Source organism: Asterias rubens, chromosome 1, assembly GCF_902459465.1.
Source record: "Asterias rubens chromosome 1, eAstRub1.3, whole genome shotgun sequence".
NCBI classification, from domain to species: domain Eukaryota; kingdom Metazoa; phylum Echinodermata; class Asteroidea; order Forcipulatida; family Asteriidae; genus Asterias; species Asterias rubens.
In genome coordinates, this window is record NC_047062.1 from 7,216,478 (window position 1) to 7,238,934 (window position 22,457).

General features: G+C 37.1%; 4 protein-coding genes across 4 annotated transcripts; 3 read left to right on the top strand and 1 right to left on the bottom strand.

Annotated features, from left to right (window-relative positions):
* The first annotated feature begins 1,096 nt into the window (after positions 1-1,096).
* LOC117298667 (dynein regulatory complex protein 8-like) lies at positions 1,097-5,363 on the top strand. Its single transcript, XM_033781989.1, has 5 exons — positions 1,097-1,249; positions 2,256-2,340; positions 3,170-3,322; positions 3,978-4,087; positions 4,837-5,363. Exons 1-5 carry the CDS (start codon positions 1,111-1,113, stop codon positions 4,953-4,955), a joined length of 606 nt encoding a protein of 201 aa, XP_033637880.1. The 5' UTR covers positions 1,097-1,110; the 3' UTR covers positions 4,956-5,363.
* Positions 5,364-5,463: 100 nt separating this feature from the next.
* Positions 5,464-12,585, bottom strand: LOC117298658 (delta(3,5)-Delta(2,4)-dienoyl-CoA isomerase, mitochondrial-like). The gene is made up of 8 exons (XM_033781979.1): positions 12,541-12,585; positions 10,520-10,670; positions 9,963-10,051; positions 9,608-9,732; positions 8,689-8,802; positions 8,287-8,429; positions 7,046-7,196; positions 5,464-6,226 (listed from the first exon to the last, which is right to left on the bottom strand). The coding sequence occupies exons 2-8, from the start codon at positions 10,639-10,641 to the stop codon at positions 6,131-6,133; spliced, it is 840 nt and encodes a 279-aa protein (XP_033637870.1). The 5' UTR covers positions 10,642-10,670; positions 12,541-12,585; the 3' UTR covers positions 5,464-6,130.
* Positions 12,586-12,799: 214 nt separating this feature from the next.
* LOC117301264 (retinol dehydrogenase 14-like) lies at positions 12,800-14,970 on the top strand. The gene has a single exon (XM_033785147.1). The coding sequence runs from the start codon at positions 13,023-13,025 to the stop codon at positions 14,037-14,039; it is 1,017 nt and encodes a 338-aa protein (XP_033641038.1). The 5' UTR covers positions 12,800-13,022; the 3' UTR covers positions 14,040-14,970.
* A 1,371-nt stretch (positions 14,971-16,341) lies between these two features.
* On the top strand, positions 16,342-21,717 carry LOC117297842 (retinol dehydrogenase 14-like). The gene is made up of 2 exons (XM_033781003.1): positions 16,342-16,451; positions 18,159-21,717. Exon 2 carries the CDS (start codon positions 18,197-18,199, stop codon positions 19,157-19,159), a length of 963 nt encoding a protein of 320 aa, XP_033636894.1. The 5' UTR covers positions 16,342-16,451; positions 18,159-18,196; the 3' UTR covers positions 19,160-21,717.
* Positions 21,718-22,457: the final 740 nt, after the last annotated feature.

The following is a 22,457-nucleotide window of genomic DNA, read 5'->3' on the forward strand; positions in this document are numbered from 1 at the left end:
TGTGGATTTTATTATCATTTTTGCCTGTATTATATTTCAATTTTGCTTTTGACTTTTTGTTTATAATAAAAATCTACTATTTTCGAATATTATTATACAAAATAAATCTTACTTGTAGCTTTTGTTATCAAAACTATTAATAATTTTAAGATCAAAATATTTGCAAATGAACCAATTGCAGCATTACTTAGATGGTAAATTAGGGTGGTACCCGGACTATTGATTCGAGTATGGAACCAGCGTAATTTTACCGCGTTGTTTTTCTCAAAACGATTCGGCTCACTCATGCGTGCTCAGAGATTACTAGTCTCACCTACAAGGAAACCAACGGCGGCGGAGGGGTAGTCACATAAAAACATTCTGTGCGTGGAGAATACTCACACAGTTAATAGAATTTGTGCAAAGCTCACTGAGCCCCCCCCCCTACTTTAAAGGCCTAAAATAATATCCAGCGGCATAGCTTGGGGCAAAATCGCTCACTGCGGGCACTAGTTCTTATTTCCATTACGCCCCCTACAAAAGGAAACAATTAAAACACGCCCCCACAAGATTTCTCGCGATACTTGCAGACTTGCCTATTAATCTTTCTAGGAGTCAATCAGTCTGGATCTAAATTTGATGTTTTAAAAGATTTATGATAACACAATCCGGTGAAGCGGCTGCTGACTTCATTTCAACTAATTCTACCAATAATCCTACCTCCATGGTTCTACCTTTGGTTTTAATTCTACCTCCATCGTGGTGCAAGTTTCTTATCTAAACTTTCAATTCAAGATGATAATGCAGAGCATTGTCAATAATTGACTCAATGAAAATGGCAACGAAAAGAAGATAATACATAACCCACTGATTTAGTGATTTTGTTTTCACAATGTATTGATTGATGTTGACATGAAATAAATGCATCTGAAATAATAAACAAAAAGTGTTTATTACCGCCATATAACAAAAATGTCTAGATCATAGATGGTCAGTTTCGTCCGACCTGAAATCATTGTGGTTCCGTCACGTCTCGAAATGAGGCTACATTAAAAATGACTGGACTGGAGCTGTAGCAACCTAACCTCGTTCTCAATAGTAAACGATCTCGCTGCACCATGTTACCTAAGAATGCTTGATCCAGGGGTTACTGGCGAGAGGTATCGATACGCCGCGCTGCTCATGGTTGCGAGGCTGGTAGCAACTAAAAGGAGGAGATGTAAACAATCATTCAACATGGCTGCGCCCGCAGATGAAAAAGAAAGCGCAGGTAAATGATTATATTTTGTAAAATTTAAGTTCGCCCCCAAAAAGTCTAAATGTAAGGGGTTAGGTAGGGAAAACTGACCTATCCCGCCACCACTTTTTCACTGATTATTACATAAAATTTATCTCATTTCAGTGAATCAGAATCATTTTATTAAATATTACATTTCTAAATCTAGGATTGTGTATGAATATGATGGGTATTGTTCATAGCTCTCTCTAGGGTATCCTTATTGGATAACTTTCCGTATGGCGCCACCACTTTTTCACCCTTTTTCACCCTTTTTTACAAAAAGGGATATCTCATTGAGGTAAATTAGATACTATATTATTTCATATCAAATGAAAAAGTGGTGGCGCCATACGGACACTTTTCCAAAGTGGGCAACTAAAACAAAAAATAAGATAAAGCATGGACTAAGTGAGAGTTAAACCAGTTTTAGGAGTGTAAAATTTGAGAAAATTTGCACAGTGTAAAAAACAAAATAACAACAAACAAAAAACTGAAAAATTCCTAAACACTTAATTAATAATGTAATAAGAATATCCAAGTAGAATGCAAATTAAGTTTAAAGTGACCAAATCTACTAAAATAGTGAAAACTTGTAGCAATCTTTGTCAACTGCGACCCTTTTAAAGTTGTTTTTGTGATAATTTCTAGATGGTCTGGTGTGTGGTGTTTCCTCACACGTCACCTGAAAGTGGGAGAGGCAGTGCAGGCCGGATATTTTTTTAGTAGCATGGGTTTTTGTCAAATATGATTATTTTAGGCAAAATTATACATAATTTTTTTTTAGTCCGGGTAGGCCACCCATCCTCCAAAACCAAAGAGAGGTTAATTTGAAAATTCAAAACAAATACAGTACTAAATACTTATGAATGAATGAGGCTGAGACAGTGAGAGAGTTATTTATTTTAGTAAAACGGGTCCATCAATCATTCAATGATCATTTTCCTTATCAAAACAATCACAGACGGTTCTCCTTTTGACTTGTAATGTTTTTTTCTAGAATCACTTCTGGCGGAGACCCAAAAGAAGATTGCTGATGCGTTTGATATTTTTGACCATGAATCCAACAAGACTGTTGATGTCAGGTAAAGTAAAAACTTAAACATTTTAGAAGTTACAATACAATACAAACAATAATCTTTATTAGATCCCAAAAGTAAAAACACTGACACATTTCTTGGTTTAATAGGCAGCATATACTGCTCCACAGCAACTTGTAAATCAGATGGTGCTGTGTAAATGAAAAGCTTCTCATACTTCAAAAACAGCTCTTTATAGACCAATCCGACACGCACCGGGTGCGCAAGTGTTGAGCACCGCGCGCCATTTGCTGTGGTGTCTTCAATGCCTAGATTGTGCATGAAAAGACACCGCAGTTGGTAAGTTTCAATAGAGGGCGCTACCAATTTTTTTTCGTCGGATTGGTCTATACCTTGCAGAATTTTGTTGTCGAGCGCTCTGATACACCAATCGGATGTTATATAGCGCTTTATAAGAACTCAGTATATTATTAATAACCAACACTTTTTACTTAAAAGACATTCTGTCAGAAATTTTGAAATCTACAGTGATTAACATTCAGCCTACCAATTGCAAAGGTACATTTTTGTTGATAATTGGATGGTTCTAATGTTTTCTTATTCTACCACTTACATGATCCCGGCATCATTAGTGCACCAATTGCTCTATAATTAAGTATAGTCACTGAAGCGAAGAAACATTATACTCATTACTCAGAGATGTAAGCTCACATTTTGCTACTACAATTTGAGTTCCAGGTACTTAGCTTCAATTGGTAGCATTGGTGCAGAGTGCTATCAGAACTGGTACAAAGTTGTGCGCTCTTGAAAGTGTCAAAATAGACATGTAGCACAAGTTACAAAAGTTAACAAAACTACTGTTCTAACTTTCCAGAGAGGTGGGCACAATCATCAGGTCACTGAATTGTTGCCCAAGCGAGGGGGAGCTTCATGATCTCCTAGCCGAGATGGAGGAGGAAGAACCGACTGGTTACATCCGCTTTGACCGCTTTCTCAAGACAATGACTGGGGTGCTGATGGAGAGAAAGTGAGTAAAAGTTTCGTCCAACGATCTACGAGCAATCCATGAGGGGATTTTTAGAAGTATTTTACTTTACATTTCTTCATGAGGTTCACACAAACAAAGTTATTGATAAAGTTAACTTGTTTGTGTGTGTTTGTCTTGTGTTGTGTTGTTATTTAACCCTCAAGAAAGACTCTCGGTCAACACGTCAAGCCATTACAATTTTTAACACTTATACCATTTTATTTTGGTTGGCAAGCAGTTTGCGACAGGTAATTTTTGTTATCTCATAGAAAGAAAGGGGGAGGGCTGGACACAAATTTAGCACAAAAACTTATTTTTTATTGTAGTTTTAAAGAACTGTCCAATTTAAACAAAAAATTTTTTTGCTAAGCAAACGTTTTTTTTGTGCCAAGCAGGTTTACAGGCTTTATCAAATTGGGCTCTGGTTACAACAACCAGTTACTTAAAAACAGTCTCAGACTTTGAAATCCCCGCTCTAGAGTAAGCACGTTTCATACTAAATAATGTCCATTTCATATGTTTTGATCCATTAATGATCTGTGAGTCATATTGTCAATGAAATGTAAATATTCTGAAATTTCTCAAAACTTTTTTTTTTTTTTTTAAATGATCCCCTTAATCTTAGACATTGCTTCAATCTCATACTTTATTTCAGGTTCAAGGCTTCGCCGGAAGACCAGTTACAAAAGGCATTTGAGGTATTAGACATGGACAAAAAGGGACACCTGACTGTTGAAGAACTCACCAAGTACATGACAGAGGAAGGTAGGAATCAGTCGAGAATGAAAATCACATAATTTAACTTTCAGGATGTGTAAATGACAGGATGCGTTTCTGACAGTGGCTCTTAAGTGTGCCGCAGCACCTTGTAAATCCTTAATGGCAGTGGACACTATTGGTATTCAATTAATACAATTATTAGCATAAAACTTTACTTGGTAACGAGGAATGGGGGAGAGGTTGACAGTATAAAACATTGTGAGAAACGGCTCCCTCTGAAGTGAAGTAGTTTTTGAGAAAGAAGTATTTTTCCACGAATTTGATTTCGAGACCTCAGATTTAGAATTTGAGGTCTCGAAATCAAGCATCTGAAAGCACACAACTTCGTGTGACAAGGGTGTTTTTTATTTCATTCATATCTCGCAACTTCGACGACCAATTACCTCAAATTTTCACAGGTTTGTTATTTGTTGCATTAGTTGAGATACACCAAGTGAGAAGACTGGTCTTTGACAATTACCAATAGTGTCCAGTGTCTTTAACAAGGTGCTACCTAAATTGAATTTAGAAAAAAAACTTTAAAAAAACCCGTCTTAAAAATGTAACTCTTTGATCAAGCACCTCAAGTAACTTGGGTATACATGTATATTATTAGTTATTTAGCATTCAAGATACTACGTTGATGCAATGCTACATTAGTACACATGTTAATGTACACTCTCACAGAGCGAGCACCTTCCCATTGACAACAAAGATAACATTGTTGAATTTTTTCTCCTTCATTTAATTTCCAGCCGAGCCCTTCACCCAAGAAGAATTGGAGGAGATGCTCTCTGCAGCAGTGGATCCAGATAAAGGTGTCATTCTGTACAAAGACTACGCCTCACTTATGGCTGTTGATGAAACAGCTTGAAATACTCCTTCCATTTCCACTGTAGACTTTTGTAAATAGAAGTATTTTTTGAAGTTGTATTATAATGATGAGATAACAGTGTCATTTTAAATTTAAATTATCCCTCTGGTAAGGGGGAATGAGTTTGTGATATTTTCGAAATCAGAGCAAGCCGAGCAAGCTATTGAAAACTTTGACTGGGCCAATAAACGTGTCTTTTCAGATACTTGACAAGAAGAGTACATCATTGGGTTTGGGAATAATAAATTTGTTTTGTTGATGTTTTGTCAGTTTGTATGTTGATCCTCATTGGGTTTACTACTACATTTGTGGCAATCAAAATAATGAATTGTGATGTGTGGAGTCTTCAAATGCCGTTTCCCAACTTCTATTTATTTCAGATGGAAACATTTCTCTGGAGACTTGGTGATTGTTTGTATTTTTAATCAGTGAGCTTTTAGATTGATAAAAAAAAATAAAAAAAATTGTTTCCCTATAAGTATAACAAATGACACTAAACGATTTCTGATAAAATGTTATTTGTTTTATTCATTACAAAGATTATTATTTACAGAACTTTAGTATAATCTTCTGTTCTTGTTTTGTTCCAATTTACATGTTAACTTGCAGAAGTAAATAAATTAGTCCTCAGTACCAATAAAGATCAGTTGAATGAAATAATTGTGTTTTAAATTCTTCTTTTTTTTTACACGAGAATCCTAAATATGAACTAAATTCAGTTTTAGAGTAAACAAACCTTTAAAATCTGTTTTTGGGCTGCAGCTTCATTTTTCTGTGTTGAAGCATAGGCTAGGAGGCCCCTAACAAGAGCAATCACCACACCCTTAGCTAAGGACAGGTCTTCCTTTGACCTCAGTGGGGGGGGGGGGGCTGTTTAAGCTTGTGACGTCATAAGCAAGGGCTCTATAGACTTTGGTGTTACTGACTACATGCAGTCATTTCTTGATTACCAGCGAATAATTGTTTGGTTCAGTGCCACTTTTAACATTCTTGCAACGTTTGGTTTCAGCCAATTACAATGATCACATGCATTGTAACTTGTGTTTGGAGCTATGCTTCAAATAGACTTCTTTATACTAGAATAGTGGATGTCGATGCCCTACCAAATGCAATTTCATATCCAACTGAATGTGATGCAAAATCTTTTAGTTTTGAGGCAAGTCTAAAAACAAAAGTTAAAGTTTTGAGAACTTTGGTTCAACCTTCTGCATGGATGCAGAGATGGCTTTCATCAAATCTTCACTCTGCAACATCCCTGCATTCCAAGTTGTCTGTAAAATGAGAACAAAGTTTGAGTCAAAAATCCGAGAAACAAGAAAGTTTTCTTGTGGTTTATTAATTAACATTTGAAATTAAAAGTCACATTCACTTAAGGTGACCCCTCTGCTGCTGCTTCCCAGGTGGTATTAAAACTTGGTTGTGGTCTCTGGCTACACAGCAAATACATGTTGAATGGCTTCTGACTGGCATCCCAAACAAAGACATCGACAAAATAAAGAGACCGTAAAAACTCAGCAGGTTCAGGTCCTGCCCTAGTAAAACTAATTTTGTTTCAACCCTCAATTATTTTAAGTTCACCCAAGTTCTCCTTGTGGTTTATTTCTTGATGTAAAGCTTCTGAGAGAAACAACAATAATGGCCTCTTTCAAAACGATTTCTGGCTGAATAAAACTGTACATAATATGTACAATCCACCAGAAGTGGTCACACCTTGTCATGAAAACCTTATTACAAAGTGTCAGCCGGGGTCCAACAAAGGTACCCATTTAGTGGCCAAAGATCCCTTGTCATATCAACAGAATCACAAAAATCAATATGTCAGAATCAAGATTTGAGATGCACAACATCAGGGACACAATTACATCCATCAACATGTTCAAGGCACTTCTGAAAGCCCACTTGTTTCAGGAGACTTATTTACTTCTCCTGTTCATTATTGCTATGAGCAAACCTTTGATTTAGGCACTTTGTTAATTGATTCCAATTGATTGATTGATTGATTGATAATGTTATTTTACTTGCAATTCTCTTTTAAGCCAATTCTTGTCATTGTAGAATTTGTTTTTTTTACAAATCGACTTGAACCTTACCACATCATTGAGCCCTTCTGGTACACTGTGATCTCTTGAATACACCAAGCTAGCCTTGGATGTTTGTACAGCAATGGGGCTCTTGCTTGCGATTAAGGTGGCAATTTCAATAGCGCCCTCTAACATTGCTTCTCGTGTATCAAAGATGCGGCTGTAAAGAGAAAATGTAGTTGAGACTCAATAATAACCAATAGGTCAATCCATAATGAACTTGTGGTTAACAGGAGTAGTAGGCACTAAGGAGTGGACAAGCATTTATGAAGGAACCACTTGCGCGCCAGTTGTGAACTTCAGTTACAGACCAACAAATCCATGGTTTATTTATGAGTAAAAGAGCTTTGTGTAATAGCTGAAAAATATAAAATGTGTCAAAGAATGGCAAGACGAACGCTGAACCATTACACAGCAGCTTCAACATACACAAATGATTACACTGCTGTCGATTTCACAAAACTCTTCCTAACTTAAGACTAATCTGAGGACTTAGCACGAGTCCCAACCCTGCACTGTAGCATGCAGACCTTAAGATTAATCCTAAGTTAGGAAGAGTTACCCGTCCTAACTCGAGATAAGACGAGTCCTAACTCTTTGTGAAATCGACGGCTGCAACTTAATATAGGGAAACCAGACAGTGCTTCACAAGGAGCAATGTTTATGGTGGCGCAATACATATCAACAGAATGACAAGATCTTATTTGAACTTGATAGTCTCTCAATTCCAAAACTACTCTGTGGCAGTAGATAAACAGCAGGATAAGTTCTTATAACAACAGTTTTACACAGCCAAGTCTTTTTTATCACACGGTGTTACCCAAACTAAGTATATGTCAATACTCCACCATGCATTGCCTCAAATCACATACATTACAATTTAGTAATACAAACACAAATATAATTCAAATTTAAATAATTCATAATAATTAACATTTAGTTACAAACCAAACCAGCATTCACATGATTACTAGGGCTCAATTTCAACAAGCACTGAGATTAATTTTAAGACGAGTGTCAATATTGCCATAGTAATTGTTATTGTGACATCACACTTTGCTAATAGGAAATAAGATTGACACACAATAAGCTCTTTGTGAAATCGGAACCAGCAAACATAACTTAAGACTTTCTCTATCTGGCTCTTAAATAGTCCAATACAAGACATTTGCCAATCTTTTGATACCTAACACAAACATTCCTTCTATTTATCAATATGGGGTAAATTTGAAGCAAAAGAATAAACTTACTTGACTAGTCCAATTTCCCTTGCTTCATCGCTACCAAACTTTCTGGCTGTATAGACTATCTCCCTCAGCCAGCTGTCATTTCCAATAATCTTTGGAAACCTCTGCAATGTTCCTAAGTCTGCTGCCAGTCCTAGATCTACCTCCTTGAATCGTAGATTGAAAGGGAAAATACAAAATTTTTATGGGTTTTTTTTTCTCAAGAAAAAAATAAAGGGAAGGAGCAAATATGGGGAATGTCCAGCTACTGACAACCCGGTGCGCATGTGCTGGCACATATATCCTGTCCACCGTTTTGGAAGTAGGAGTGTTCATAAAGAAATCAACTCATAAATGTTGGAAATTGCATTTTGTGGAGATGCAATCCACATTGTGCAAGGGGGTGGCAATTATCCAATGACTTACCTTGATTTGAAACCAAGCATCTTTAGTGCAGAAACGCATATCAACCGCTGTGACCATGTCCAGCCCTCCTCCTATACAGCCACCATGAATCGCAGCTATGACAGGCTTCAGGCTCTGTGCACAGAGAGTTAGTTAATAAGTCAGTAACTCACCATGTAAGCTTGGTTATTTAGAATTTGAACTTCACGAGGGGTTTGAGGCATTGCATGGTGAGGAATCAGTTATAATATATATTTGGTTTTGCAACAACACCATGTGTGTGTCTACTTCCCAGGTAGATTATGTTCTTTAGAGAACTTGTCTTGCTTTATATTCTACTATTTTTGGGAAAAGAACTGTCCTGCTTTTGAACATACTACCTTGGCGGAAGGTAGAAAATCAGCTGGTACTAGTACTTAAGCTAATATTTGGTTGTTATGAAAGATGCTATGTCAGATTTTTGGCCCCAAACATTAGAAAATAGATTTGTTTGAGTGAATAGTATTTCAATGAGTATCACCCACTCTAGCGAAAAAAGTTTAACTTTTACTTTTAATGGTCAGGAACCATGACAAAAATTTAAATCGTTTCTTATAAAACACATAAGAATTGGTCACGTGATATATTGTCGGGATCCCGACTCGACAAAAACTAATTTTGAGCACTTTATTTCACTGCTACTAATATTTGGTGGACCTTTTCGAGCAATGGCTCAACTGAAAGCTTGTAACTTTCTTGACCCCCATCAAAATACCTATTGAATTTTAAATCAAAATTTTTGGGTCAAATTGGAAAAAAATCTGGCATAGCATCTTCACTACAAAGGAGTGAGTTCCTAATAATAGGTCTCAACATTCTGACTGCTCTATTCGACATGCTTGCTAGCACAAGACTAAAACAAAATACACTATGTTGGTTTTGGAACAATAAACCAACTTACTTTTTCCATGACTGAATACGACTCTTGCATCTCGGTGACTGAGTGTTTTAAATACATTGCCCTACGGCCGACATCCATATCAGATGCAGCTGACAATAACTCAGCACTGTCCATTAAGTCCAGACCTGACAAGAAAGAGGGAAAGAAACACCAACAAACTTTACATATGTAACAAAGACAACAAATCAGAACAGATTATTTCATGTAAAAAAAAAAAAAAACTCATCAGAAAAGATTATTTCATGTTGTAAAAACTTTTTTTTTTCTTCACAAAAACCTTTCTAAACTATAACAAATGATAAGATGGCAAAGACCGGCAACACACATTGACATTTCCTCCTTCATGATTGCCTACCTGATGTGAACATCTTGCCTGCTCCAGTTAATAAAACAACCCTGCAGTCTGAATCTGTTGCCAACTTCCTGAAGCAATCCCTCATTTCCCTGAAACAAAAGTAAACACGATCTATGAAATACCACCAGTGGAGATGGGGTAAGGTAAAAGGTTCGATTAAGGTATGGGTAAAGGTAAGGTGGTCCATCAAACGCACAGCACAGAACCTTGCTTCAAGTACCTCCGATGGCTGCGCAATCGAATTATACCTGAGAGAATGATAGATAGATAAGCACAGTGCTATTGGACAACCGTTGAAATCGACCGAACTCGTCCAACAAAAATTGTGCAGAAATTATCTTATTTATAGGTTAAGGTTCATAATGGGTTTCATGTTAATTAAATAGTGATACAAATTTCTTGAAAAGCCATCTAGAGTTGTTTCTATTACAGATATCTTAATATTTTACAAACTATAAAACAATTCACAAATACCATCATTCAACTATCAAAAAAGCATTCTACAAACACAAAAAGGATGTTGTACTAAATATTATAATTTTTTAATAAAATCTCACCTATAAAATTGCATGTTCATTGCATTGCGTTTCTCTGGTCTGTTCAATTCAACCTGTATGACATATTCTTTCAACTTTGTTACTGCTAATGTCTCAAACTTGTATGAAGTATCTGACGACATATTGCGAAGTAGCACCGTTCTTGATTGACCTGATATGAAAGAAGGAATTAACAAGAGTAAAATCGATGCCTGTCTAAAAAGCACAGAAAGCCCTGTCCAGTAGTTTTCTTACTTAACTTGACTGAAATCTCTCCAGTAGAAACATCCAGACAAACCCTTACACTGTCATATAAGCATTCTGTGTTCTATGGGACCTACTGCTGAATGCCCCATCTGAAGGGCAGATAATTTGTTCTTAAGTATCTAACAAGAGGACAAAAGCATCATGAACAGCTTGGCCAGAGTCCACTCACCAGACACTCACCAGATGACGACCAAATGATGTTTGTTAGGGTCCAATTAAGATGTTCGAGTTGAACTTGCAACGCTTTCTAAAAATTGGGTCATCATCCAGGTATTGTGGCATATTTCATTTGTAAAGACACTATGGCGTATAAGTAGTTTTTATTCAGGTAATAACGCTTTAATTAGGTCAAAAAGAAGGAAATGTCTGAAATTGGCGAACAGAAAAGCATGAATTCGCCTTTAACTTCTGAGGCTAAAAATTAAAATCAATTTACTATCAACGTATCAGAATTTGCTATATCGTAACAACATCAGGAGGATGCCATATAGTTTCTAGAAGCATGGAGGAAGGAAATACATGGAGTTTGAACGACCCGCCAAACCACCAGCTGTGCGGCAGATTTACATTGTCCTTTGTGCACAGGGTAGGCTGCCGACACTGACCATTGGATAGTCTAGAAGCTCATACGGGCATACACACATAGAACCAACTGTCTAGTTATTTCAATATCGATGTTTAATGCTAATCCTTTTTATTGTATTGGATTGTATTTGATTTGATATGTTTTGACTTGATTTGATCTGTATTGATTTTTTTCCCCACTTAATGGTTATTTATTTATCTATTTTTGAATAATTATCTTTTGTTTGTTTGATTGATTGATTTATTATTTAATTTTTTTTAATTATTTATCTGTTGTTCATTAAGCTACTTATTAATTAATGTATTTATTCATTCGTTCGTTATTTATTTATTATTCATCATTTATTTATTTATTTATTAAATTATTCCTTTATTTATTTAATTATTGATTTACTCAATTACTTATTCATTTATTTATTTACTTCTTTCTTTCTTTCTTTCTTTAATTAGTTCTTACTTTCTCTCCCCCCCCCCCCCTATAAAAATACACTTTTGAAAAGAAAACGCAGGCAACAAGCCGTTTGCGCGCGCGCGATTCACAGGTCATCCGTCTAAGATATCATTCTTGTGGGCTCACCAAACCACGCTAATGGAATTTTGAAAATGCCAGTGGACGACCGCGGCAGCCAACCTTGTCCTTTTGATGTAGGCTTGTTCGAACTCCATGTATTTCCTTTCTCCATGCTAGAAGTAACATTGGTGCACATTGGACAAATTTCTGTATCCTGCAGTGCTACCATTTTAAAATAAACTCATTTGGAAAACTTTATATATCTTACAATGTCTTTTTTTTAAAGGAAGCAAGTAGGGCGAGTCCGAGTGGCTAGCCCCACTTGTGTGATCCTTGGTGGGGCTAGACGAGTGGCTAGCCCAGGTTGGACTCCTCTGTTGCATGCAGTGCAGTGCCACTCCCCTCGTCTTCCTATTATTTAAAGACACTGGCAAATACACTTCACAGTTTTGTGCATGGGAGAATGGGATTTTGTGAGGCGCACACTTCGCCAAGTCCAGTTCACTACATCAGTACAACCTCTATTTCAACTCTGCTCTGCTCTGGCATTCGGTTCGGGAATATTATTTACAAAATAGCCAATTATGAAAAACAGTTACAGGAAATCCCAGTAACACTTAACATTTATATATTTTAGTTAACACATATTAATGCCTAAATTTTGATTTACCATACGTACCAGAAAATCTACCTTGCAAAGAAGGGCAGATGACTTTTGAGAACGCTTTAATTTTAAATGCCATCCTTATCTCATTCACGGCCGGCTGCCTGTGTGTGTCTGTGATTTAAAGTAAACCAAGTTCGCTGGTAAATCACAAACTTCACGAAACGTGTATAAAACAAATTTGCCTCTCTGTCGTCGATCGGTGCGGCGGGTACCAGTGGCAGACACAAGGACAAAGGTCAAAGCAAAGGTCACAATTCACAACACACTTTTGGAGACCTCCACTTTTGTAAACAGGCTATCTAATAATCAGGGACATATCTGTCTGCGGTACAACAGCTGAGAAACGTGCATTATCATCTCACCTCATAAACTGAACTGAACACAACCGACAGAGTTTATCAAATCCAATCATAGAAAAAGGACCAATTTGGCAAGGAAGATTGATTCCAGTTTTTCCAGATCATAAATCTATACTAGATTCTCCATTCATAACTATGGCAGATCCTGCTGTTAATAACAACAGCACAGAATCCAACAAAGTTTGGACTAGCTTCAGCTTTGCTTTAGGGATAAGTGCTGTTGGTTTGCTGTTGTTCAGAAGATATTTTCATGGAGCCAAATGCAAAAGCCTTGCTCAGTTGAGTGGCAAGACTGTCATCGTCACAGGAGCTAACACTGGGATTGGAAAAGTCACCGCGCTGGACTTGGCAAGAAGAAATGCTCGGGTGATACTTGCATGCAGGGACATCAACAAAGCTCGGAAGGCTGCAGATGACATCAAGAAGTCAACCAACTCGCAAAATGTTGTAGTCAAACATCTGGACCTCGCCTCCTTCAAGTCCATCAATCAATTCTGCAAAGACATCTTGGAGACGGAACCAAGACTTGATATCCTCATCAACAATGCAGGCGTTAGTTGGATTCCACAATGTACGAAGACAGAAGATGGGCTGGAGATGCAAGTTGGAGTGAACCACTTCGGGCACTTTCTCCTCACCAATCAGCTTCTTCCCCGCTTGAAGAAGTCGTCCCCCAGTGCTCGCATCATCATCGTCTCCTCCTCCCTTCATAAGAAGGGGAAAATTGACTTTGGGAACTTCAAATCCGAGAAGGGCTACCATCAGTTTGAGGCATACTATGACAGCAAGCTTGCTAATGTACTGTTTGGTCAAGAGCTTCACCGCCGTCTCGAAGCGGAAGAGGCAGGCGTCTCTGTGTACACGCTCCATCCTGGAGTAATCAACACGGAGCTGAACCGCCATATGATGCATCCATTACTGCTGCGTCTGTTTCGACCACTCTTTGGACTTCTTGTGAAAACACCAACTCAAGGTGCCCAGACTACTATCAGTTGCGCTGTTGCGGGAGAGCTGGAGGGTCTCAGTGGCCGTTACTATGGCAACTGTAAAGAGGAGCCATTTCCAAAGGTGGAGTCTGGACCAGATGAGAGTGTTGCTAAGAAGTTGTGGGAAATCAGTGAGCGATTAACAGGACTGTCTAAAGTGGACTAAATTCTGAAGTTTATTATGCAGATATCAATTTTTTTTCTTTAATTTGAAGAAGTAAAATTTTATATCAAGTAGGGTTTATATTTAGTGGCCAGCCATACATGATTTTATGAAATAACTGCAGTACCCACTGTATGATTTGCCTCGAGCTACTGGGCGGTCTGGGTGGTAAGACATCTGGAATATTAAAAATTTAATATTGATAAATATTTTTGACAAGACTCGGGAAGGTATGGAGTTTACAGGGTGCTTACCAAATATCGGTGAATCTGTAAAACACAAATAATATTAATTTTTAGTGATGCAAGTATAACTACTACATCGATGTTTGATTTAATTGTTTCACTTTCAAGTTAGTTTAAGAACAACTAAAAGAACTATTTAATGCATGGCATGCGATGGAAACGTCTTTGAAAATGAAAAAAAAATTAATTGTATGCAAATGCCTTTATAATGCCTTTTGTAAAATGGTAGCGAGTGTTTTTAATTTTAGACGGTGGCCTGAAGCATATCTTATTTTGCATACTATGTTATTTTGCCCAATATTTTATGAATTTGTTTAAAATAGGAATCCTGAAGTTTAAAATTGTGATGCAATCATTTCAAGCAAAATGAGTCATTTGTCAACCCTAGGGCTGATTTCTCAAAGCAATAAAATCCATCGTAATGTTGTATTAGCGTACAAGGGGGCGAAATTGCCAACATGAAATAAGATATTTACAACAAAAAATATTGTTGAAGATGTCAACCCTGTAAGCATGTTTTGGCTTGTTTCTCCATACTGATATTGCTGAGAAATGACTCATTTAGCTTGATTGCATGAGTCAGAAGGGCCTGTGTTCAATATTTGGTAAACAAATATAATATTTGTGAAAGTAACCATGCATTAGAATAGATATTGTATTATTAAAAATACTGAAATGCTAGTTTTGAAAAGGAAAAAGAAATGTCTTTGTTTGGGTTTGTCTAATGGAGAATACTGTCAACTGGTCAGGGTTGTTTTTGCTCCTCAACATTGGTGGACATCTGTTAAGCGTTCAGGCCATCCCAGGCCAATTTTGCACAGGGACCATTTTGATGAGTTGCGGCTGATTTAAAATAACATACTCATGCTCCAAAATATGGCATTATCACCCTCTAGTCAACAGTGATCCTTGTGTGAACTTGGCTCCAGGGCCAAATTTCATAGAGTTGCTTTAAAAAAGCACAAAAACTAGCTACAGCACAACAAAATTATGCTTACCAGAATATGGTTACAATTTGTAACTGCTATCCTGCTCATTTCTGCTAAGCAAAAAAAAAAAGTTGAGCAATTTTTTTCTGCTTAAAGGCACTGGACACTATTGGTAATTACTCAAAATAATTGTAATTAAAAACTACTTGGTAACAAGCAATGGAGGGATGTTGATAGTATAAAACATTGTGAGAAATAGCTCTTGCTGAAGTTACGTAGTTTTTGAGAAAGAAGTAATTTTAATTAAAATATTTGAATTTGATTTCAAGACCTCATCAGAATTAAGTTTGGAGGTCCTGAAATCATTATCTGAAAGCACACAACACCCTGTGACAAGTGTGTTTTTTCATTCCATTATTATCACGCAACTTCGATGACCAATTGAGTTCAACTTCAAGTTTTCACTGGTCTTTGACAATTACCAAAGGTCTCCAGTGCAGTGTTGTTAAGCAGCTCTATGAAATTGGTTTTAACATGGTTTGTTTACTGAAGGCAAGTGAGAGGAATGAAAGCCGAGTGATTGTTGTTTTTCATCATGGGATGTAACAAATTCTTGCCCCTCATTGAAAATGTTAAATTTTCTTTTAAATTAACTCAATTTTGAAATCTTTTAATTGCCTTAAAATTATGAGGAAGTCCCAAAAGTCTGCTGGCAACATTTTATCAGTAATGTTTTACCCCAGCACATTAATAGACAATCAGTTGTCATCTGTAATCTGAAGCATCATTTTGATGTCCTACCTTACAATACAAAAGTAAAACATTATGAACAATAATTTTCAAATTTTCACTCATAAATTTTCACATATGACTGAGTTATAACAAGAAACTGATTCAATTTGCAAGAAAAGTCGCAAGAAAGAGTTAAGTTTTCAAATATCATATGTATGTCCAGCATATAATTTATTTAAAACAACTGTGTCCAGTGTCCCTCCCTCATGTTGACGATTAGCAGACGACAGACTTATTGTACACACAAACGAGGATTTTCTATTTCCTCATTTCTCTCAATGAACAATTGGTGGCGCTCTTTGAATAATTTTTTTCTTTAGACTAGTAAAAAAGGAAACCTTCAAGAAGAGAAGGAAGAAGAAGCCGCAGCAAGTTCCTCCTCTTCTTTCAACAATTCAAATCCCAAGATTGATGATTCCATAACTGATAACGGATAACGTATAGCGCAGGTAATGTGGGGATTAAGGAGGGTAGAGATTGTCACAACTTAACTTTGATTAGGCTTATCAGCAGTCGTTCACGCGCACACACGTCGTAACGGTAATCCGTTTATCGTTCGTATAATCGTAAAACTAACAAAAGCCGTATACTTTTGTTTACTCGATCCTAAAATTTATTACTAGACCCTCATCCATGCTATATCATTGGTGTAGGGGAGGGGGATGGGGTGGGATTGGTGGAAGGTTACGCATTCATTGGATAGTCCTCAAACCCTCACTCGCTCGGCTCACAGCTAGCAGGTCACACCCTGAAAAATCCTAACATCATAACTTGGTTCCACCTGAATGATTTGGCTAAACTGCCGAAAGGCACTGTGCCCTGTGGGATACAATACAATTCGGCAAAATCAGTCGGGCATCAATTGCGTTAATGATGATGATTGCTGGTTGTGTGTTAATACTCCAGCAGAGTCGGAACCAAACATCACCATCATCAATCATAAGTCTTGTGCTTGTCATGCTTGTTCATTGTTGTGGAGAAGTAGTTGCGATAACGCAACCCTCCTGCCGACGGCAGGAGGGTTGCGTTATCGCAACTAGTGGAGAAGTTGAGTGCGTATATAGCGGGTACGGGGTAGTGGCTGTGGGGGAGGAGGGGGGGGGGGGGGGCTGGGCTTGAATTCGATGGCCATTGCTGTAGAGGTATTATCCCATTTTCATCAGGGCACAAACTTTACAGTGGACCATCAGCTCACTAACCTGTCGAGCCAGTAACCTCAAGGTGGGCCAAGATGGTTCAATTAAACATCTTTGTCTCAAAATAATTATGTTCAAATGTAGTTGCGATAACATAACCCTTCTCCTGACTGCGAAGAACTAGTTCAAATGTTGAGTTTGAGTCTCACAAATATCTTTGAATCCTGCAGAGTCTCACCCTTATTATTAAAACAGAAAAAAACAAATCTTCTCATTTTGATTCTGGTCTTGTCATTACAATCGCGATCCATTAAAGATTCTGAGCTACGTACAAGTCATACAGCCTTGTGGTTTCCCCCAAACCCCCCCCCCCCTGTTCTTGGGAGATGACATTTAAGAGGCAATTAACATGCCAATCTGCTAGTTCCAGTGGTTGGATATTGTCTCCCAATGAGACAAAAGTTCGTTAACTCTTACTTTAATATCTCATCAAGGTAAACACAATCGGTCATTGTTACTTGATAATGCTACATATCTTTATTGTAGTTGCATAATACAAAGACTTTGTCCGATCTTTATCTCTTTCAATAAGTTCACGTCAGAATGCAGTTAGTATTTATTCTGAGGCTACATGGTTAATGTTACCACATTTGTGTCAATTCAATAATTCTGCCACTGAAGTGCTGCTTTTCTAGAGCTCCAATTTGTGCGTAAGTTTTATATTAAAATCTTTGTGATTTTATCATGTTTGAGAATCAACTAGCATTATAAACACAGTGAAAAAAGTGCAGTTTGTTTGAGCAAATACTGTAGTTTGTGGCCTTATCTCAAAGCTGTGAGCAAGTTCTTGTCCGTCCACTTGAATGTGCTATTTGAACAGAGAGATAGCACTTCATTAATGCATGTATTGTAAACAACAATTAAGACTTCATTTTTCCTTGTTGCACTGTAAATATATTACTTAGTAATAAAAATTGCAGTCATTATTTACTTGATGTGATGTTTGTTTTTTCGATGTAGATTTCCTCCAATCACACACTGAAGGCTGATGATAAAAAATGGATGCTTGGTTTGAGAGAGCAGGATGGTTGGCGTTGTATGCATTAATCCTCGGTATGGCCTTCATCTTATGGAGGAAGTTTGTCGAGGGTGGTGTATGCCGGAGTGGGGAACGAATGGACGGCAAGACTGTCGTTGTCACTGGATCAAACACTGGGATGGGAAAGGAGATTGCTGCAGACATGGCGAGCAGAGGCGCTCGGGTCATCATGGCGTGTCGGAGCATGGAGAGGGGCAATAAGGCCGCTGATGACATCCGAAGGAAACTTGGAGGAGGCGGGACGCTGATCGTGCAACAGATTGATCTCGGTTCCTTGAAATCTGTACGAATGTTCTGCAAGACATTCTTAAAGACAGAGAAGAGACTGGATGTGCTCATTAATAACGCAGGGGTTTTCTTCTGCCCCCAAATGGTGACCGAGGATGGTTTTGAGTACCACTTTGGTGTCAATCATCTTGGACACTTCCTACTTACAAACCTCCTCTTGGAGCTTCTCAAGAAGACTCCCAACAGTCGTGTTGTCCTAGTGTCATCGTTCACCTATAACTTTACCAGTTTGGATTTTGACAATCTCAATTATAAGCATTCATACGGTCGAATGCAGGCATACATGCGCAGTAAGCTGGCTAATGTACTGTTTGCCAAGGAGTTGGCGCGTAGGACCAAGGGAATGGGCATAGATGTGTTTTCTCTCAACCCAGGTGGTGTCCACACTGACATCACAAGGTACCTTCTACCACAGTGGGCTATGCCTGTGTGTGACCCTTTAATGGCGTTAACAATTAAGAGCCCTCGAGCCGGTGCCCAGACGGCTATTTACTGCGCTGTTGCTAGTGAAGTGCAGGGCATGAGCGGAAGCTATTTCAGCGATTGTAAGGAAAAAGCAGTAGGGAAAGATGGCATGAACGAGGGAATTGCCAAAAAGTTATGGGAAGTCAGTGAAAGAATGACCGACCTTTGAGGATCTGAATTCCTAAAATTCATTTTAAAAGTTCACACATCAAAATCCGAGGGGGCTGATTTCATAAAGAGGTAAGATTGATCTTAAAGGTATGGTCATCTGTTTCTTTCAATGGAATTCTGATTTATTGGCGAAATGATCAAGAAAGATACAATGAAAGTCACAGCTTTAATGAATGGACACCAACCCTCACAAACATGAGAAACAATTAATGCATGAATTGTTTCTCAGATTTAAATGTTTTATTTATTTCAAATTTCCTTCTATTTCACATTATTGCAGCTGCTATTCTGACTGTTAACTATTAACTTTTTTGACATACATGTATGAAGGCTATTATGTATTGTTGAAAACCCAAGTGGTCAACAAGGTAGCTGGAATGGTCAACAATTTTAAGGGGGGGATACTTATTTTTGGTCTATTGAAATAACTAGTGGTCTGGGATTGAAGATTTTACCAACTTGAGCACTAGGCCATTAACACCAAGCATTTAAAGACACTGGACACTGTTCGGTGTCCAGTGAATTACGGGTTCATTTTAAACACATGTCATGACATGGCGAAATGTGCAGAAAACAAGGGTCGGTTTTCCCGTTTTTTTCTGAACTCATGTATTTATGTGGAAAATATGCCACTAAGTGTAAATAAATTTCCCATTATGACCAGTGTAGTATCTTGCCTGCCAGAAAGGTCCTGTAATGACCATGGTCACTGTTTTTGTAAACAGCAGGGCCCAGTTTCATGGATCTGCTTACTGTAAGCACAGAATCGGCGCTTACGGAAGAATGGAATTACTAGAATGGAATTGCTTATGGCAAGTGTATTTTAGCGGCAAATTTTGGCTTCTGCGGTGCGCACTCAACATTACTAGGCATTGCATTCTACGCTTACAAGGCTAGCGCTGAAGTACAGCGCTTGCATTTAAGCAGGGAATGGTGATCGTAAGCGCAGAATTTGGCGGTAAGCAGAACTATGAAATTGGGCCCAGGTCACTTGGGCTGTACTGTACACTCAACATAAATGTTGGTGCTATCTGATTTGATTTTGACATTTTTAGCTTGTGTTTCTAATAGTATTGTATATTCCCAAAATCATGCAATACAATTATTTTGCTTCAAATCTTTGTATATTTTAGATTGATTTTCAAATGCCAGGTACGGCAGACGAAGTAGTCTTGGTGCAAGACGTACCTGTTTCTATTTCCACAAACTTCCACTTAAAGAGGGCACTTTCAATCCACCAACTGCTTAGCGGAAGTTTGTGGAAATACAAAACATGGTCATCTTGCACCAAGACTACAGTTGAAGTTGTTTTTAGTTTATGTGTTTTTAAATTCTCTGCAATCAGGTTACATTGCAATCAGGTTACATTATGAAGTTGTTATTACTTGATATTATTTGATGTATTATTTGCAGGGTAAATGTGGCAATTGTTGATTTTTGTAGAAAGTACAAATACAAGCCAATGTAGATATCTATGCAATGAACCGGTAAATGCTTTATTGTTTTAAATATTAACCTCTTAAAACATATTTTTTTCTGGTTTATGATATTGATTTAAATGCTTCTTTTTTTCAAGATTTTAAACATGATTATAATCACATTTTTTAAATGTCCATTTTGCGTGGCGTTTTGCGAAAAACTTTAAAAGGCAACTAATTTTAAAACTTGAAATTTGCGCAAGAATTTGTTTTCAAGAAAACATTATTAAACTTTGTTTGTTTCCTTCTTATTGACAACAACTTTGTTCTTGCAGGGTTAGTTTTGATGTGCATTAGATAAATAGTTATACCAGTTATTACTATAGTAATATAATAAAATAGTTTTGATCCCTTTAAAGTGTTTTTAAAAACACAGAAGTTGTTGCATATTTAAAGGGAAGCGAAATGATTAGGATATTTTGTTATGTAACATCCCTATATATATTTTTTAAGAACCTCAGAGCAAAAGTTCACATAGTTTTTTAAACTAAAAAAAAAACTAGCTAAACACAACATTATGCTTACCAGAAAGAAGTTGTCAGCTAAAATACCATTTCACACATAGCATCTTTGACTGATATCTTGCTTATTGTTGCTTAGCATAAATGTTTTAAGCAATTTCAGGAAGGTATAAAGGAACATTTCAATTTAGTGTGTGATTCATATACAGTCAAAGCCAGAATAAAAATGTGCATTAAATTGTCAATATTTGACTTTTACCTCATTAATTGTAGAAAATGCATTTTTTTTTTTATGATAATAATAATGAACCATTTTTGTGTAGCGCATACAACAATCACAGAGAAGTCTCTATGCGCTTTGAGATGAAAACAAAAGAAAGGTAAAAGTTAAGAGTGATGTGAAGTAATTACAAAAGCAAAAATTAGTTGATACAGAAAGCAATACTGAAGGCTATTGCAAAAATAAATGTGTTTTTAACTTTGTTTGTTTGAGTTGTGTCAGTTTAACTTTAAATACTTGTGGCAATCACTTATAATATTTAATTGTATTGTTGATGTGGTGTATGTGCAGCCTACACCCGTACCAGTATACATGTATGTCTGCATAATGATCAATAAATCATCTTGCTTGTTGATATTATTTGCTTGTTGCAATACTTGCTTGTTGATGTTCTGCGTGTTGGTACTATGGTGTTAATATTTTTTGCCCCATATTTATATACTGAAATGAAAACAGATCCGTTGAGCCTGGAGTTTATATTTAAAGACAGTGGACACTATTGGTAATTACTCAAAATAATTATGAGCGTAAAACCTTACTTGGTAACGAGTAATAGGGAGAGGATGGTTGTATAAAACATTGTGAGAAACGGCTCCCTCTGAAGTGACGTAGTTTTCGAGAAAGAATTAATTTTTTCACAAATTTGATTTTGAGACCTCAGAATTAGATTTTGAGGTCTCAAAATCACGCATCTGAAAGCACGCAACTTTATATAACAAGTGTGTTTTTCTTTCATTATCTCGGAACTTTGATGACCATTGAGCTCAAATTTTAAAATGTTTGTTATTTTATGTATATGTTGAGATACACCAAGCGAGAAGACTACTCTTTGACAATTACTAATAGTGTCCAGTGTCTTGAACGCATCGAGGACGTTAAGGATTTTGTAACTTGCTTGAGCTGTGCAGCACCAGTATGGACCATCAACCTCTTTTTTCATAAATTCATTATAAACACCTATAAAAAATACTTGATACCAGTAACATTTTGTAGCTTCTCAGAACCAGAATTCCTCAGATTATTGTAGTAAAGCTATGTATGGGTTGATGGCTTCGTCTGTGTGTGGCTATGGCTGGA

What these genes read in the sequence shown, in the direction of transcription:
- LOC117298667 (XM_033781989.1), top strand. Translation starts at nt 1,111, where the DNA reads ATGCTTGATCCAGGGGTTACTGGCGAGAGGTATCGATACGCCGCGCTG. An exon ending in AACAAGACTGTTGATGTCAG is followed by an intron (nt 2,341 to 3,169) that starts GTAAAGTAAAAA and finishes CTAACTTTCCAG; the next exon opens with AGAGGTGGGCACAATCATCA. An exon ending in GGGGTGCTGATGGAGAGAAA is followed by an intron (nt 3,323 to 3,977) that starts GTGAGTAAAAGT and finishes ACTTTATTTCAG; the next exon opens with GTTCAAGGCTTCGCCGGAAG.
- LOC117298658 (XM_033781979.1), bottom strand. Translation starts at nt 10,641, where the DNA reads ATGTCGTCAGATACTTCATACAAGTTTGAGACATTAGCAGTAACAAAG. An exon ending in CGTATTCAGTCATGGAAAAA is followed by an intron (nt 8,803 to 9,607) that starts GTAAGTTGGTTT and finishes CTCTGTGCACAG; the next exon opens with AGCCTGAAGCCTGTCATAGC. An exon ending in ATGCTTGGTTTCAAATCAAG is followed by an intron (nt 8,430 to 8,688) that starts GTAAGTCATTGG and finishes CTACGATTCAAG; the next exon opens with GAGGTAGATCTAGGACTGGC.
- LOC117301264 (XM_033785147.1), top strand. Translation starts at nt 13,023, where the DNA reads ATGGCAGATCCTGCTGTTAATAACAACAGCACAGAATCCAACAAAGTT.
- LOC117297842 (XM_033781003.1), top strand. Translation starts at nt 18,197, where the DNA reads ATGGATGCTTGGTTTGAGAGAGCAGGATGGTTGGCGTTGTATGCATTA.